The following is a 16,716-nucleotide window of genomic DNA, read 5'->3' on the forward strand; positions in this document are numbered from 1 at the left end:
AACATCCTGCGCTGTCAACTATATCAGTAGAGACTTGTGCTCTATGCTTTATAAAGTGTTAGAAATGCTGCCCCATAAGATCAAACCTGTAGAATAATGGAATCCCAAATTCTTCAGATAATTGAATGCCTCCCCTGGAGTTTGCCATACAGCAGGTCATAGTCACCTCATTTGTACCTATATTGTCTCTGTTTGTGTCTGTGAGGTCTGTCACTTTGCCTGCATTCTGTCTATCCATCTGCTGCTGCTATTAAGTTCGCTGAATGTAACAAAACACTTTTACCCCCCCCCTTGTAATTTTGTATGGCTTTCATTAGTTGTAATATTATTGCAGCCTAATGCCATAGTTTTGTAATATGAGTTATCCTTATTCACTGTAACACACACAAGAACAGTGTAGATTCAGAAAAAGTGTTTATTATAACTGACGTTTAACGGAGGTTAACCGATGAAGCTGACTGATGGTCAGTCGTGCCTACACACCATCGGTTAAAAAAACGATCATGTCAGAACACGGTGACGTAAAACACAACGACGTGCTGAAAAAAACAAAGTTCAATGCTTCCAAGCATGCGTCGACTTGATTCTGAGCATGCGTGGATATGATGGTTGTGCCTACTAACGATCGTTTTTTTTTTCATCGGTTAGGTATCCATCGGTTAAATTTAAAACAAGATTGCTTTTTTTTTTAACCTATGGATAAATAACTGATGGGGCCCACACACGATCGGTTTGGTCCGATGAAAACGGTCCATCATTTGACCGAACGTGTGTACGCGGCATAAGTGTGTGACGATGATTAGGGACAGTGAATGATGACAGTATGTACAAAAAAATAATTATATATATATATATATTTTTATATATATATATATATATATATATATATATATATATATATATATATACACACACAGCATATATATATATATATATATATATATATATATATATATATATATTGCAATTTATAAGTAGTACAGTGTCACTATAGTAACACTGTACTACTCTGGGAAGGTGATCAGGATTTAGTTTTTTTTACACTGTGATTGCTTGTACAGTGACAATCACTGTAACAGTAATCATTCTAACTGTAATGAATGGCTTTCATTCTTGAATCTTTTTTTTGTTATGGTGTAATTGGTCACAGCTATCACATTGTACAGGGTTTTCTATGATTGGCTATGTACACCATGTGATCACTAGGACCAACCACAGCATCACAGTAGTAAATATTGAGTCATGAATGGCTGCCATTCATGACAATTATTTACATTGTGAGCATGTGATCGCTGTGATTGGTCACAGAAATCACATGGTACCTGGGATGATCACAGTGTCCTCGTACTGATCGCTTCGTTTTCCAGGGGTACTGCCTTAAGGACATCATATGAAGTCCACCCAGGGATAGGAAAGCTCCTGCCTTGCTGTCATCTTACTACAGGCCATGTGGGAACTGGTTAGGTACAGACTGTATTTCATATGTCTTAGCAAACTGACCCTGTTATGTACAAATTGTACTAACATGTTAGAGAACACTAGTCTACTTTGTCATTGTCATGGTTTGTACTTTTTTTTAACAAGGTCTGAGTGCTAGCAGGGTTGAAGGTTTTGCTCAGTGCACAGTGTGCCACATGTATTCAAAATTGGAGCAATAACTCTAGGATGAATACCGCTGTGACAGATGTAAGCAGGTTGCCCTTCTGAAAGCTCACATTAGAGATCTGGAAGAGCAATTTGCAACACTGGGCAGAAAGGATAACCTGAACAGGTGGTCAGTAGGGTTGATGTGGAGGGTGGAGGGGCAAGTCATGATTATCAGATAGGAAGATGGGTTAATGTAGTTAGAGGGAGTGGAAAGGGCTCACAGAAAAGGAAGGCCAGTCCTGTATTTGTGAATCTAAACAAATTTGCGTGAAGATGTGGAGGTGGCAAACACATAGGTGGCAGCCTCTGGTGTAAGAAGGAAGGGTTTGAGTTTCTAGAGCACTGGGCTGACTTTTCATTGGGGTGCCACCTATATGCTAAAGATGGTTTGCACCAGAATGGAAGGGAGTGCTGGGGGAGATGTTTATGGGAAGGTTGGAGGAGTATTTATACTAGGATTCAGGGCCGGACTGGGAATAAAAACCAGCCCTGGAAATAATTTCATACCAGCCCCATAACATTATTTTACCAGCGTAACAGCATAACGTCATTATTTTCTTGTTCATAAAAGGGAAAACCATACATTTTAAAACTGATTTGAAGAGCGTATTATATATAGATAAGACAGATATAAAAGCACATAGGTCTATAATATATATCTCCCATCGGAGCGGCAGCGATAGGGCCCTTTAGACGCTCTGACTGGCCCCAAGCACACTCTTTTGTAGACCCGCTACGAGGGACTCCGGTCACACCAACGGGTCCCACAGACTGGCTTACCACCCTTCACCTCTCTACGTTTGCGAAGTGCCTACACAGTTCCTCCCAAGTCCACCGCCCTTATACTGAATTTGAACGACTGTGCTCCCTTTCTGAAACACCCAGACACCTCCTTTCTACCATATACTGCAAGCTCTCCTACATGGTGACCTACCTCCCTACACCGGGAAGTGGTCTGCAGATTTGAAAGAAGACATATCCCGATCGGATTGGCAGACCTTGTTTCTTTTTACTCACAAATCAACGATATCCTGGTGATGCACTTCCTCTACAGGGACCTATCTACATATCTGGTGGGAATGCGAGAGGATCCGCCCCTTTTGGACTCAGGTATTTACTTGTTATAATAAAATTTATGATGAAGTATTGACACCCTCCCCTAAGATTGCTCTCCTTTCCATTCTCCCTGGGTCGGTTGCATCACAGAAGAAAAGTCTTCTCTGTTTTTTTATGTCTTCAGCGAGACAGCTCATACCTTCATTTTGGAAAACAACTGTCACTTCCCCCTTGTCACCATGGGTCTCGATCATGAATGATACCATGAGAATGGAGGAGATGCTGGCCCTTGACAATGACACCTTTGATAAATTCAAGATGCTATGGTCCATTTGGCTTCACTTTTCCGCCTCTGATACTCTCACCAATATGTTACCAACCCCAACACGATCATCCTAACTTGCGATCCTAACACTGGGTTGGCCAGGGCATGTACCTCCAGATGTCCCCCCCCACTGTCCTACTGGTAACCCTATCCTGCAAATGTTTGCACAGCAGCTCTTGTGCTCTTGCCCCACTATCTTCTGCCCTTTTCTGCTCTATCTTCTTTCTTCTCCACTTTCTCCCTTCTCACGACCTTCTTTGGGTCGCTCCCCTCTTCTCTCCTTCTTTTTTATTTCCTTTGAATTTTCCATATGCTACCTGATTAGAAACAATGACACCCTCTTGACAGGAGTCATCTTTTGCTCCTAAGGATGACCGTTGATGTTCATTATTTCCTATAAGGCAATAGGAGTTATGCTATGGGCGATAGCCATTGGGCTGACTCAAGTTACATGTCTGCTCACGATTGTCACTTTTATGTAACATTGGTTATTGTTTCTCTTTGTATTGTTTGTTACGCCACCAATAAATATATTTTCAACTCTTATATATATCTCCCATTCTTGACTCCTCTCCAGACTCCCTCAGAGACTGCAGACATGATATAAGACAAGATGGTCAGAGGTTGCGGAAATGATACAAGAGATGGTTAGAGGCTGCGGGCATAGTACAGGGCATGGTACAGGAGATGTCAAGATGTCAGAGGCTGTGGGCATGGTACAGGAGATGTCGGATGCTGCCGGCATGGTACAGGAGATGTCGGAGGCTGCGGGCATGTTACAGGAGATCAATGCATCCTCACCAGTGCCTATCAATGCAGCCTCACTGTGCCCATCAATGCAGCCTCTCTGCCAGTCCACGCAGTCTCACTGTGCCCATCAATGCAGCCTCACTGTACTCATCAATGTAGCCTCACTGTGCCCATCATGGCAGCCTCACTGTGCCCATCATGGCAGCCTCACTGTGCCCATCAATGCAGCCTCTCTGCCAGTCCACGCAGTCTCACTGTGCCCATCAATGCAGCCTCACTGTACTCATCAATGTAGCCTCACTGTGCCCATCATGGCAGCCTCACTGTGCCCATCATGGCAGCCTCACTGTGCCCATCATGGCAGCCTCACTGTGCCCATCATTGCAGCCCCACTGCCCATCAATGCAGCCTCACTGTGCCCATCATTGCAGCCTCACTGTGCCCACCATTGCAGCCTTACTGTGCCCATCATTGCAGTCTCACTTTACCCATCAATGCAGTCCTACAGTGCCCATCATTGCAGCCTCACTATGCCCATCATTGCAGCCTTACTGTGCCCATCATTGCAGCCCCACCGTGCCCTTAATTGCAGCCTCACCATGTCCATCATTGCAGCCTGACCGTGCATCATCATTGCAGCCTGACCGTGCATCATCATTGCAGCCTCGCCATGCATCATCATTGCAGCCCCGCCGTGCCCATAATTGCAGCAAAAAAAATTGACAAAAAAAATAAAAATATCCCATAGTTTGTAGACACTATAACTTATGCGCAAACCAATCAATTTATGCTTTTTGTAATTTTGTTTACCAAAAATATGTAGCAGAATACATATTGGCCTAAATTGATGAAGACATTTTTTGTTGGTATGTTTTATAGCAGAAAGTAAAAAATTATGTTTTTTTACAAAATTGACGCTTTTTTTTTGCTTATAGCGCAAAAAATAAAAACCGTAGTGGTGATTAAATACCACCAAAAGAAAGCTCTATTTGTGCAAAAAAAGGGCATCAATTTTGTTTGGAAACAGAGTCGTACGATCGCTCAATTCCATTTTCTCCATCAGTTCATTCCCCAGTAATTACCTTTTGTATCACCTGAACGCGTCCGCGGGTCAGAGCACCAGCAAATCCGCGCCCCCTCCCTCCCTCCCTGCACACAGCCTCGCCCACCTATTTGTCTACACAGCCACCTTCACCTGCTTACCATCATTGGAGCGCCCACATAGGCAGTGGCGGTGCTTCACATGGAGGAGAGGGTGGGGGCAATATTTACTTGCCAAAGGTGGAAGATCTGTTGTGACAGCAAGTTGTTCAGAGAGTGGCTTGTTCATGAGATATTTGGATTTTTTTATTTTATTATTATATATTTATGTGTGTATTTATTTATTTTTGTATGTATTTATTTGGATTTATTTATGTGTGACTTTTATTTATGTGTGTATTTATTTATTTATTTATTTTTGTATGTATTTATTTTTATTTATAATGTAATAATGCATTAAAGTGTTTGTTCACCAATGCCAGAAATCTGCAATAGAACAAGAAAACCCGCCATTCCAGATGGGACCAGAAAGCCTAATGATCCAGTAGGTGCTCGCTTCGGCTTGCCTCCGCACACAATGAAAATAGGCGTAGGCGCATTTAGACGTGTTTAGCAGGATTTCGTGTTTTTATGCCCAAAAGAAGGAGCCTTGACTGGCTTAAAATTCTGCAGCTCCTAATCTTCTCTAAAAGCCTATCTGTGCATGGACACACAGGCCCAGATTCATGTACATCGGCGCATATCTAGACCGGCGTAACGCATCTCATTTACGTTAAGCCGGCTCAATTTAGAGACGCAAGTACCGTATCCACAGAGTATTTGCGTCCAAATATGCGCCGGCGTAACGTACATTACGAGGCGTAAGGCGGGATAATTGAAAGTGGGAAGGAAGTGGGCGAGTTCCATTGAAATGAGCCATGACCCCATGCAAATGAAGGGCCGGCCGGACTGCGCATGCGCGCATGGCGCTGACTATGTTTAGCGCCTCTCTGCGCATGCTCAGAACTCGGCCCGGCGTAATCAGTGAGATATGAACTAGGCCCGGCGTAATTAGTGAGATACGCCCAGGGCATAAATAGGCCCAGACATACGCCCTTCCATTGCAAAAGTACATCCATTTGTTTCCCTTCCTAAAGCAAGGTGCTTTTGTTCCGTTGTCTGTTGGTGTTTGTTGGTTTGTGTCGGTGTGTTGTTGGAGAGTGTTATTGGAGAGTGTTATTGGAGAGTGTTATTGGAGATTGTTTTTGCTGTTTGTTTTTGCTGAGTGTTTGTTGCAGAGATGACAACAAAGAAGAGGAAGTTGAACTTTTCTCTGCGGGAGAAGGAGAGTATTACCAGGGCCATTACCCTACATGGGCGGTTTTTGCATGGCCCTGAGAGTTGGGACACCACCCCTGCCAGGAGGAAGCAGATCCTGCAGGACATCGTAGATGATGTAAATGCCTTGGGGGGTGAGACCAGGAGCCTCACTGGGATCCAAAAGAAGATGAATGATCTGAGGCGCGTGGTCCGTGGGAAGCTGGCAAAGCTAACAGCTCATGCCAGGGGCACTGGAGGGGGACCACCTTGCAATATTAGGCTGACTGCTGAGGAGCGTGCAGTGGCCCAGTGCTTCCACAGGCAGCAAGTGGAGGGCCTGCCTGGCTTTGACTCCATTGAGGAGGCCGTGAGGACAGGTAAGTTTTTTTTTTTCAATCTGGTGAGTAGCATGTGTGGGGGGGGGGAATATGTGACAAGTGTGTGGATCCTCCAACCTGTGTATGTTTTGTGTCATCCACAGATGTGCAGGAGGGTGCTAGCCCACCTGGCCAGTCCGCAGCCTCCACCAGACATCAGTCTGAGGAAGACACCCAGGCAAGCCCAGAGTCCTCTGTGCAGGGGAGTGGCCGCAGCTCACCCCATGAGGAGGTTGAGGAGGAGGAGGTGCTAAGTGCCAATGAGGTACTTCTCCATTTGGAGGAGGCTCCCCCTGTGGCTGGCAGCAGTCAGGCCTCCATCAGGGGTAGCCCCTCCCACTCCTCCCCTAACAGGGCTCCCCCCCAAAGGGCTCCCCTACTCCCAGGCCACAAACCTCATCTGGAGGCAGGAAGGCGACACGCAAGACCAGGGGGGTGGCCGAGGTTCTGCCGGCAAATCTGCGGAGGGACCAGGCCCTTCAGACCCGCCATCTGGGTCAGGTCACCCTGACTTTGGACCGGATGGAGGAGAGCCTGGCCTCCATCAAAGAAAACGTGCAGGACATGAGTTGTAACTCTATGGCAGTGATTAACTGTTTAAATGACTTGCATACCGCCACAGCAGGTCTGGGTCAGGATTTGCGTGCCCTGACCCAGGCTGTCCAGGCCAACACGGCAACCCTCAATGTGGCACTCATGCGCATTGCCGTGGCCTTGGAGGGCAGGCCGCCAGGTGGGCAGAGACCAGGGGATGCTCCTGATTTCCCCCCCACATGAGTCTCCCCTGAGGAGCCGGGGCCGTGGCCGCCCCAGGCAGGGGTCACGCCAGCGGCGTTAGGTGTTTGTCTTTTTGTTTAGTCAGTGTTTTATGTTTATTAGTTCGTTTTTAATGTGTTTATGATTTGTTTTATGTTTGTGAATGATGTATGATTGTGGGGGTGACATTCCTGCTGGAAAAGGGGTGTCACCCTCATTTGTGGTGGAGAAGGGTTCCCCAGGACCAGGGAGAAGTGATCCCCAAGTCCGTGTGAATGGTGTATGAATGTACAGTGACATAATTGGAGCCTTGGCGTGGCGTTGCTGCTCCCTAGTCCCGTGCGGTGTACTTTGGTCTAATCCAATTTGATAAGGATGTGGGGGGTGTGTGTGCTAGGGACCACAGTGGTGTGCATGCATGCATTCTCATTGTGCCATGATTAATGTATGTGTTTAACGTGCAAAGATGCCTTCTGCGAGGCTTCTCCTGACTGCTGCTCCCTCAGAAGACGGGGTACCCTCAGTTAGGGGGGGATTGCGTGGTTCGGGGGTCAGGTCATTACGTATGTCAATCTCCAGGCCCCTTCTCACGGTGAAGTTGTGCAGCATGCAACATGCACCGATGATCTGACACACAAAGTTTGGGGAATACAACAGGGTACCCCCAGACTTATCCAGGCATCGGAAACGTGACTTCAGGAGGCCAAAGGTGCGTTCCACCACTCTACGGGTACGTGCGTGTGCTTCATTGTATCTTTGCTCTCCTGGGGTTTGGGGATTCCGGAATGGAGTCATGAGATGGGGTCCAAGTGCATATGCAGAGTCACCTGGAAGGGAAAAGACAGGAGGATGTTAGTCGTGCATGTGCCCCTCGTGATGTCTGCATCATGGGGGGGGGGCAGACATGCCTGACACCCATGTCACTCACCAACCAGACAGCTGTCCCCATACATGTTCTGTTCAAATTCCATTGGGATGGGGCTCTGACGGTATATGTAGCTGTCATGGCTGGACCCAGGGTGTTTGGCACGGACGTGCCATATGAGGTATTCGGCATCGGCTATCACCTGTACGTTGATGGAATGCCAGTGCTTCCGATTGCGATATATGTGCTCTGTGTCACGGGGGGGCTGTAGTACCACATGTGTGCAATCAATGGCCCCCACAGTGCGTGGGAATTCTGTAGAAATCACGCATTGCCTTCACCCGCAGGTCTTCCTGGGTGGGTTTGATGATTTGGTTGGCCATGCATCTGAGGATTGCGGGGATAACCTGGTGCACACATCTGCTAATGGAGGATTGTGACATCCCAGACACGACTCCACTTGTACGCTGAAAAGAGCCACTGGCAAGGAAATGGAGTGTTGCCAGTACCTTGACCAGTGGCTCCACTGCATGTGAGCGGTGTGTTCGGCTGGTGATGTCATCTTTCAGGGTTGTGGTTAATTCCACGATGGCAGTAGGTGAATCTGAAGATGCGATACACCTCCGAATCACCCATGCCAAAGATGTTTATGCGCGGTCGGCAGGGCTTTTTTTCAGGGGGAACTTGGTGGAACTCAGTTCCACCACCTTTGGCTCAGACCCTTTGGTGCCTCCTCACCACAATCACTTGTAAACACAGAAGTCTGGTTTCTGTGTTTACAGGTGACAGCTCTGCACTCTGTGTGTAACCCCCTGAACTCTGCACTCTGTATGTTATGCAATCCTGGTATTTAATGCCCCTTTAAGACCCTTCTACTGTTTGTGAAATCTGAACGGGGTCGTGGTTGAGTTCCTGCACCTATTTTCTGATAAAAAAAGCTCTGGCGGTCGGTATATCCTCTCCCGTGCCCTCCTTCTCCTCCTTCTGCGCGCATCTAAAGCCAGTAGTATAGCTATGACCATGGATGCCCCTGGCATGTTGGCATACAGATTGTTGTCCTGCAAGTGTGTGTGCTCAGCTCGTCACTAACGCTGTTGCTTTAGCTGATGTGCACACGTCTGGTGCAAAGTTAAAGCTGCTTTTATGAGGGGTAACTTTAGACCGGACGTACAGCTGATGCGCACCGCGCGTAGCCTGCGCCGGTCAAACGTACTTTTGTGGATCGCCGTATCTCCCTTATTTGCATATTTGCATAGCAAAACAATGGTGCGTCTAGCGTATATTTGCGCCCACGATGCACCGGTGTAAAAAGATTACGTGGGTCGGAAAAATACTATTTTTAGGCGTATCTCGTTTTGGCGATACGGCGCATAGATACGCCGGCGCATATTTACACTTACGCCGCGCATCTCGAGATACGCCGGCGTAAGTGCTTTGTGAATCTGCCCCACAGAGATTGATTTACTAAAACTGGAGAGTGCAACATCTGGTGCAGATCTGCAGCAGGTATCAGTGCAATGCTAATGACACCCCAAACCCAGGTCACAAACGCAGTACCAGATCTCATGAAGTACCATGTGATCTGGTTGCAGTGGGTTTCTTAAAGTAGTGCATGCACTACTTTTGCTGCACTCCGGTGTGATTTTAACCCATTCAAATAAATGGGCTGAAATCACGCTGCACCCAGATCGCATGTGAATCACACATGAACGCACAGCACGTTCCTGTGTGATTCATTGTGCGAACTGGCCCTCACTGTAGGTTCTACACTAAGCATTTTTTTTGTCTGCCAAAATTGCTTTTTCAAGAAATCTAAACGTTATTTCTGAAACTGAAGTCTGAACCAATGACAACTTTAAAACTGCATTTACATGAAACAGCCACTAGAGGTCCAAAGTGAAGCACAAGTTCTGTAAAATGTTTCATCAAAAACAAACACCTGAAAGTTGTTCCTTTGCCCTTATAGGATAAAGGTAAATGGTGGGGTATTTTCAAGTTATCCTCTCTTCAGCCATATATCTACTGATGTTGGGATGCAAAAAAAAATTTTTAAAATAGAAAGCAACTACGAAAATACACAAATTCTTTAAATAACATACTTGGGGGTGCCCTAAAGCTGTATATGCTGTTAGTTAACAATACAATTGTTATGGACAGTCTCAGCCATAGTATAGATATATTGGCATTACAGTACATATTTGCCTGTTTTTTTTTTTTTTTTTTCACGTAGCTTGGCTTACATGCAGCAGCAGCACCCCAGTCTGATTCATTTTACAGTGGGACAAAAAAAGACTTTACAGGTAGTCTTAGCAGCAAATCATGATTTTTCATCAAAACGACCCCCCCCCCCACCACACCACGCGTCTGTGTTCAATGCAGGGTGGTGGCAGGGAAGCCCCGTGCACTAGAATGGCTTGTGTTCAGCAGTGCTACTGCACTCCAAAAGCGTTAAATTAAATTTAATGGCATCCCGGTCTTAGGGTTCAGTATTGAGTTGGCCTACCCTTTGCAGCTATAACAGCTTCAACTGTTCTGGGAAGGCTGTCCACAAGGTTTAGGAGTGTGTCTATGGAAATAAAGAAAAGACGAGGTACAGCGCAAATTCTAGTGTATAGAAATTCTGATGTGATACCAAAAAATTCCTGGCGTGACACAAATAAGTGAAGGTGACACAAAATCGTAAGGTCAATTGCTATGCATCACTGAAACTAAACAATTGACTATAAATAAAAAATGCACGTGAAAAACAAAAATAACTTGTAAATGAAAACAATATATGAATGTGTATAAAGTCTGTGAATGAATGAGATTGTGCAAGCAAAAAAGACTACAGGTGAGGTATTAGTCCATATGCTCCCAGATATCTTAAAGAAAACTTCTTTAGAAGAATGAACTTCACAGCGAATGTCTTCAGAGAAAAGGATAGTACAGGGCTGACACAACCTTCCACCAAGGCACACCTGAGTGACAAAACAATGCCCTTACCAGATGTGGAGACCACAACGGTGGTCAGACTGGACCCGGGTATATTTAGAGTCACCCAAATGACTGTATGTAGCACACTGGATCTGCTTCAAGCTATTTCCCATCGGTCAGAACGGATGAATGGCTCAGATGCAAAAAGAAAAGAAAAAGGGCCCATAGTGCAACTTTGCAAAACAATTTAATGATCAAAGTAAAATATTGCACTTACAGATAGGTAGAGAATCATAAGCCCAATAAGGTGCACAAAGTGCGGTTTCAAAAGCTGGATCTCGGCGTCCTCTATGACTTCCCCTTCCTTGGTCAGTTCAGGTTAGCGTGAAAAACGTCAGAATGCAGGCCACGCCTATGCATTTATGCATTTCGTCATACGTGACGTCGTCTGGGACTGGCTGCTGCTGAAATGTGGAAATGTGGAAATGTTTGACCATTCTTCCAGAAGCCAGAAAGGCCTGGGTCACAATCTCTGCTCTAATTTATCCCAAAGGTGTTTTATTTGGTTGAGGTCAGGACTCTGTGCAGGCCAGTCAAGTTCCTCCACCCCAAACTTTCTCATCCATGTCCTTATGGACCTTGCTTTGTGCACTGGTGCGCAGTCATGTTGAAACAGGAAGGGGCCATCCCCAAACTGTTCCCACAAAGTTGAGAGCATGAAATTGTCCAAAATGTCTTGGTATGCTGACGCCCTAAAGCCCTGTACACACGATCGGTTTGTCCGCTGAAAACCGACCGATGAACTGTTTTCATCGGACAAACCGATCGTGTGTGGGCCCCATTGGTTTTATTTTCATTGCTGTAAAAAAATAGAACATGTTTTACATTTTTCCTATGGATAAAAAAAACGATAGAAAACTCTGATCGTCTGTATGGAACTCCATCAGTCAAAAATCCATGCATGCTCAGAATCAAGTCGACCAATGCCTGGAAGCATTGATCGGCATTTTTTTCGGCTCGTCGTAGTGTTGTACGTCACCGCGTTTGGACACGATCAAATTTTTGACTGATGGTGTGTAGGCAAGACTAACGAAAGTCAGCTTCATCGGATATCCGACGAAAAAATACATCGGATTAGATTCCATAAGATAACCGATCACATGTACAAGGCTTAAGAGTTCCCTTTACTGGGACTAAGGGGCCAAGCTCAACCCCTAAAAAACAACCCCACACCATAATCCTAAATCTTGTGGACAGCCTTCCCAGAAAAGTTGAAGCTATTATAGCTGAAAACGGTGGGCCAACTCAATATTGAACCCTACAGACTTAGGCTCCATTCACATCTAGGCAGACACATTTGCGGCGGTTTGTCCCGCGAATTGCGGCGGCAAATAGCGACGTTTTGTACCGCGATTTGCGGCGACAAAACGCCGCGATTGTCCGCCTAGATGTGCTCCTAGATGTGCCCCTCTATGGAGATGGTTCCCGAACGCCGAAAGCCGCCTGAAAAAAAGGTCCGGGACCTTTTTTCAGGCGGCAGGCGACCGGCGGCAGGCGTTCGGCGTGGAGATGTGAACCATCTCCATAGAGGGCAATGTCTTTTCATCCCTCTGGCGGCAGCGGCGTCGCACTACAGGCGACAAAACGCCTAGATGTGAATGGGGACTAAGACTGGAATGCCATTAAAGTTCATGTGTGTGTAAAGGCAGGTGTCCCAATACTTTTGGTAATATTGTGTATGTAAGGCTAGGGCCACATTGGAAATGAACTATTGATTATTCACCATAAGGAGCAGTCAATCGCTACACAAATGGAACAAATGGTAATGAAAACTACACAAGCATCATGTAGTAGCGATTAATCTTGCATTATAACAAGTTGCTCCAATAGTACGCAACTGACTGCTATCGCAATCTACTACGTGCTACTTGTGCAGCTTAAGCTACAATGACCTAATAGTTCCATCTGTTCAGGGATCAATTGCTCCTCTTAGCATTTAATCACCAGCAAATTAAGTAGCTTGATCGAGCTATTAAAAATCTCCCATGTAGCTCTAGCCACAGACTAAAATACCTAAGCTGGTTATACACCAGCATGCTGAAGGAAAAAAAACAAACAACAGATTTCCCCATCCCCATCATTGGGACAATGTCCACACTGTGACATTGTATTCTGACAAAGGAACTCTGATTGGTCACTGAATGATAAGGCTCTGTTCACACCTAGGCGTTTTGTTTTTTTGCAGCGATTTTGTACAGGTCAAAAGGTCACCAGTGTAAAAAGCAGAAAACGACTGTAATCTACCAAGAAAGAATCTCATGTACTTTTTTGAGCTTCAGGGCTTTTGCTTCAGATGACAAAACGCTCAAATGTGAACAGGGGCTATTGAAATTAATGGAATTTGTCTTATTGGGCGTTTTTAGAGCTAAGGCTTACAGCAGAAAAAACACCCATAATGGCCTAGGTGTGAACAGAGCCTAAAGCCTCATACACATGATCGTTTTTTCCACAGACAAAGCCTCGGACTTTTGTCCGAAGGGCGTTGGCCAAAAACGTTTCTTGCATACAAACGGCACACGATTGTCGGCCAACAAACATGAACGTAGTTACATACTAGGTAGTTTTTCAGCTCCATTGCGCCACCCTTTGGACACCTTCTGCTAATGTTGTGTTTATTGCTTCTGAGCATACGTGTTTGTACTTTTGACTTTTGTCCGACGGACTTGTGTACACACGATCAGAAAATCCGACAACAGACCGTTGTTCACGGAAAATTTTAAAGCCTACCATCCAACATTTGTCTGCGGAAAATCTGACAACAATTGTCCGATGGAGCATACGCCAACAGCCTGTCATCACACAATTCCTGTCAGAAAATCTGATCGTGTGTACGAGGCTTAAAAGTTTGCTTTGTCTCTGCTACATTTAAAGGGGTTGTAAACCCTCATGTTTTTTCACCTTGTAACGACACCCTGAGTATGAAAGGGGTTAAAGTCGTCTAGGACATTCCATTCCTGAACACAAAGGCAGCTACCGAACACTCCACCCAGCCGAACAAGAAACCCATACGAATAATTATCCCCCAAATACGAGACAAAGCTCTGTCTTGAGGGTCAAGCAGAAATGAATCTTTATTGAAAGTAATACAAGTTTTATACACAGTCAAAAGTCCTGCTCATATTACTCTGGAAATACACCTGTGACCAGAAACCTAATTAACATGAGCTCATTAACGAATCCCTTTTGACAGTCTAGATGACTCAGAGACATGACCTTTAGGCCAGACTTGCCGTCTTGTAGCTCAGAAGACACAATCAACATTATCACAAATCAACACAGAACTCTATAACACAATAGCAGAGTTAATTAGCCCAGACTACAATGGCTGAAAGAGAAGCCATACTAGACTCATTTACATTTTATTAGACAACAGACAGACAGGTGACTGGAGTTGACATCAGCACCTCCTAACAGTATGAATCCGTCAGTCTTTCTAATATGGCATACAGGGTTCCATTTTAAGTAACCCAAGCCACATTCTTAATGTCCATTATTTTCTTGCTCACCCTGTGCCCACAAGTGACTCCCATCACACACCTTAATGCATCCTATGTATTAAGGTGAAAAAACACCTTGCTGTGCCTGGCCCCTCAGTATCCCATTGTATTTACCAGAGCCCCGAATTTCCATTGGCACAATCCTGCCTCACTCTCCCCACGACTTCTCTGCTCTTCATTGGATAGATTGATAGCAGCGCAGTCATTGGCTCCCGCTGCTGTCAATCAAATCCAATGATGCGGCTGGCAGGGACAGGGCGGAGTCAAACACTCAGCGGCAATGGACACCTAGTGTATGACACAGGAGCGCGCCGCAAGGTAACCCCCTTCGGGATAGAGCTTCCCAGAGGGGGTTATCTATTGCGGGGAGGAGCCGCAAGAGCCACCGCGGGACCTCAAAACAAGAGGATCTGGGCCACTCTGTGCAAAACGAACTGCACAGCGGAGGTAAGTATGACATGTTTGTTATTTAAAAAAAAAAATGATCCCATAGTATCACTTTAAGTTACTTACCTGCTTGTTCACCCCCGTATAGCGAGCTGCGCACATGCAGCTCAGTGGACAAATTTGGCAATGCTGAAGTTGCATGTACGGTAGTGACCCCATCCCCGTCTGACCAATGGAAGTGGCCGGTGATTCAGAACCCGGAAGCCAACCGTCCGAAGATGTTAGCTCCGGAACATCGCATCGCTAGATCCAAAGTGAGTATAGTTTCGCTTTAAAGGGAATAAACTATACACTTTTTTCCCCTCTCTAACCATTTTGCCATTCAGTAAATGTTCAACTGACAGTCTACAGAAACATTGGGCTAGATTAACGTAGAATCTCGTAACTTTGTGTGGGCGTAACGTATCCTATTTACGTTACGCCTCCGCAACTTTTACAGGCAAGTGCCGTATTCTCAAAAAAAAGGTGCGGCGGCGTAGCGTAAATAGGCCGGCGTAAGCCCGCCTAATTCAAATTGTGAAGAGGTGGGCGTGTGTTATGTAAAACAGGCTTGACCCGACGTGATTGACGTTTTTTCCCGAACGGCGCATGCGCTGTCCGTGGAATTTCCCAGTGTGCATTGCTCCAAAGTACGCCGCAAGGACGTCATTGGTTTCGACGTGAACGTAAATGACGTCCAGCCCCATTCACGGACGACTTACGCAAACAACGTAACTTTTTCAAATTTTGACGCGGGAACGACGGCCATACTTAACATTGGTACGCCGCACTTACGCCACCATATAGCAGGGGTAACTATACGCCGGGAAAAGCCTAACGTAAAAGGCGTAACTGTACTGCGCCAGTCGGGCGTACGTTCGTGAATTTGCGTATCTTGCTGATTTACATATTTCGGCCCGTAAATCAGCATACACGCCCCTAGTGGTTAGCGTAAAAATGCAGTTATGATCCGACGGCGTAAGAGACTTACGCCTGTCGGATCTATTAGATATCGATGCGTAACTGATTCTAAGAATCAAGCACATAGATACGACCGGCCGGATGCAGAGATACGACGACGTATCTGGAGATACGCCGTCGTATCTGGAGATACGCCGTCGTATCTCCTCTAAGAATCTGGCCCTTTCAGTTTTGTTCAGTTAAGCTGTGCAATGGTCAATAGGGAGGAGTAAATTGCACTAAAACCAGTGCTATCCAATGATATTGTTGGTTGCTATGGTTTATCACAATAGATATTTCCTTCACTAAATAAGTCTGTATAGGTTCTCATTAGTTCTCTGAAGTGGTCACCACTGATCATCACCTTGACTCTAGAAAATGTCAATTAGAAAAAGCTGGGCAGGGTGCAGAAAACGATATCTGAAATATAAATAAACGTAACCTGTTGTATCGTGCTCCAGTCAAAAACGAATGGACCGTCTCTTCTAGAGACATCGCTTGAAGCCTGGGGAAAAGAAAATGGAAAAAAGAGCACATTAAAGTGGGTCTAGATTTGCCTAGGAATGACAGCTGCATATTAATCGAAAAGAATTCTGAACAATCAAAAAGCCATTTTTCTGCAAAATGTACCCCTAGAGTCCTCATCACAAAGCCAGGGAATACACTTGAAACAGGATTGATTTCATCTTAAAGGGGTGGTTTCTTTGAAAGGCTACCAACTGCAGTTGTCTTATTTGGTTT

At 45.5% G+C, this 16,716-nt stretch overlaps 1 protein-coding gene across 1 annotated transcript in view; it reads right to left on the bottom strand.

Annotated features, from left to right (window-relative positions):
* The window catches only part of LOC120936696, a 353,988-nt gene that overhangs the window by 21,607 nt on the left and 315,665 nt on the right, over positions 1-16,716 (bottom strand). Inside the window, exon 7 of the mRNA XM_040349249.1 lies at positions 16,418-16,480. Coding sequence (XP_040205183.1) covers positions 16,418-16,480 — 63 coding nt within the window. The remainder of the gene's footprint in view (positions 1-16,417; positions 16,481-16,716) is intronic.

Source organism: Rana temporaria, chromosome 4, assembly GCF_905171775.1.
Source record: "Rana temporaria chromosome 4, aRanTem1.1, whole genome shotgun sequence".
Lineage (NCBI taxonomy): Eukaryota > Metazoa > Chordata > Amphibia > Anura > Ranidae > Rana > Rana temporaria.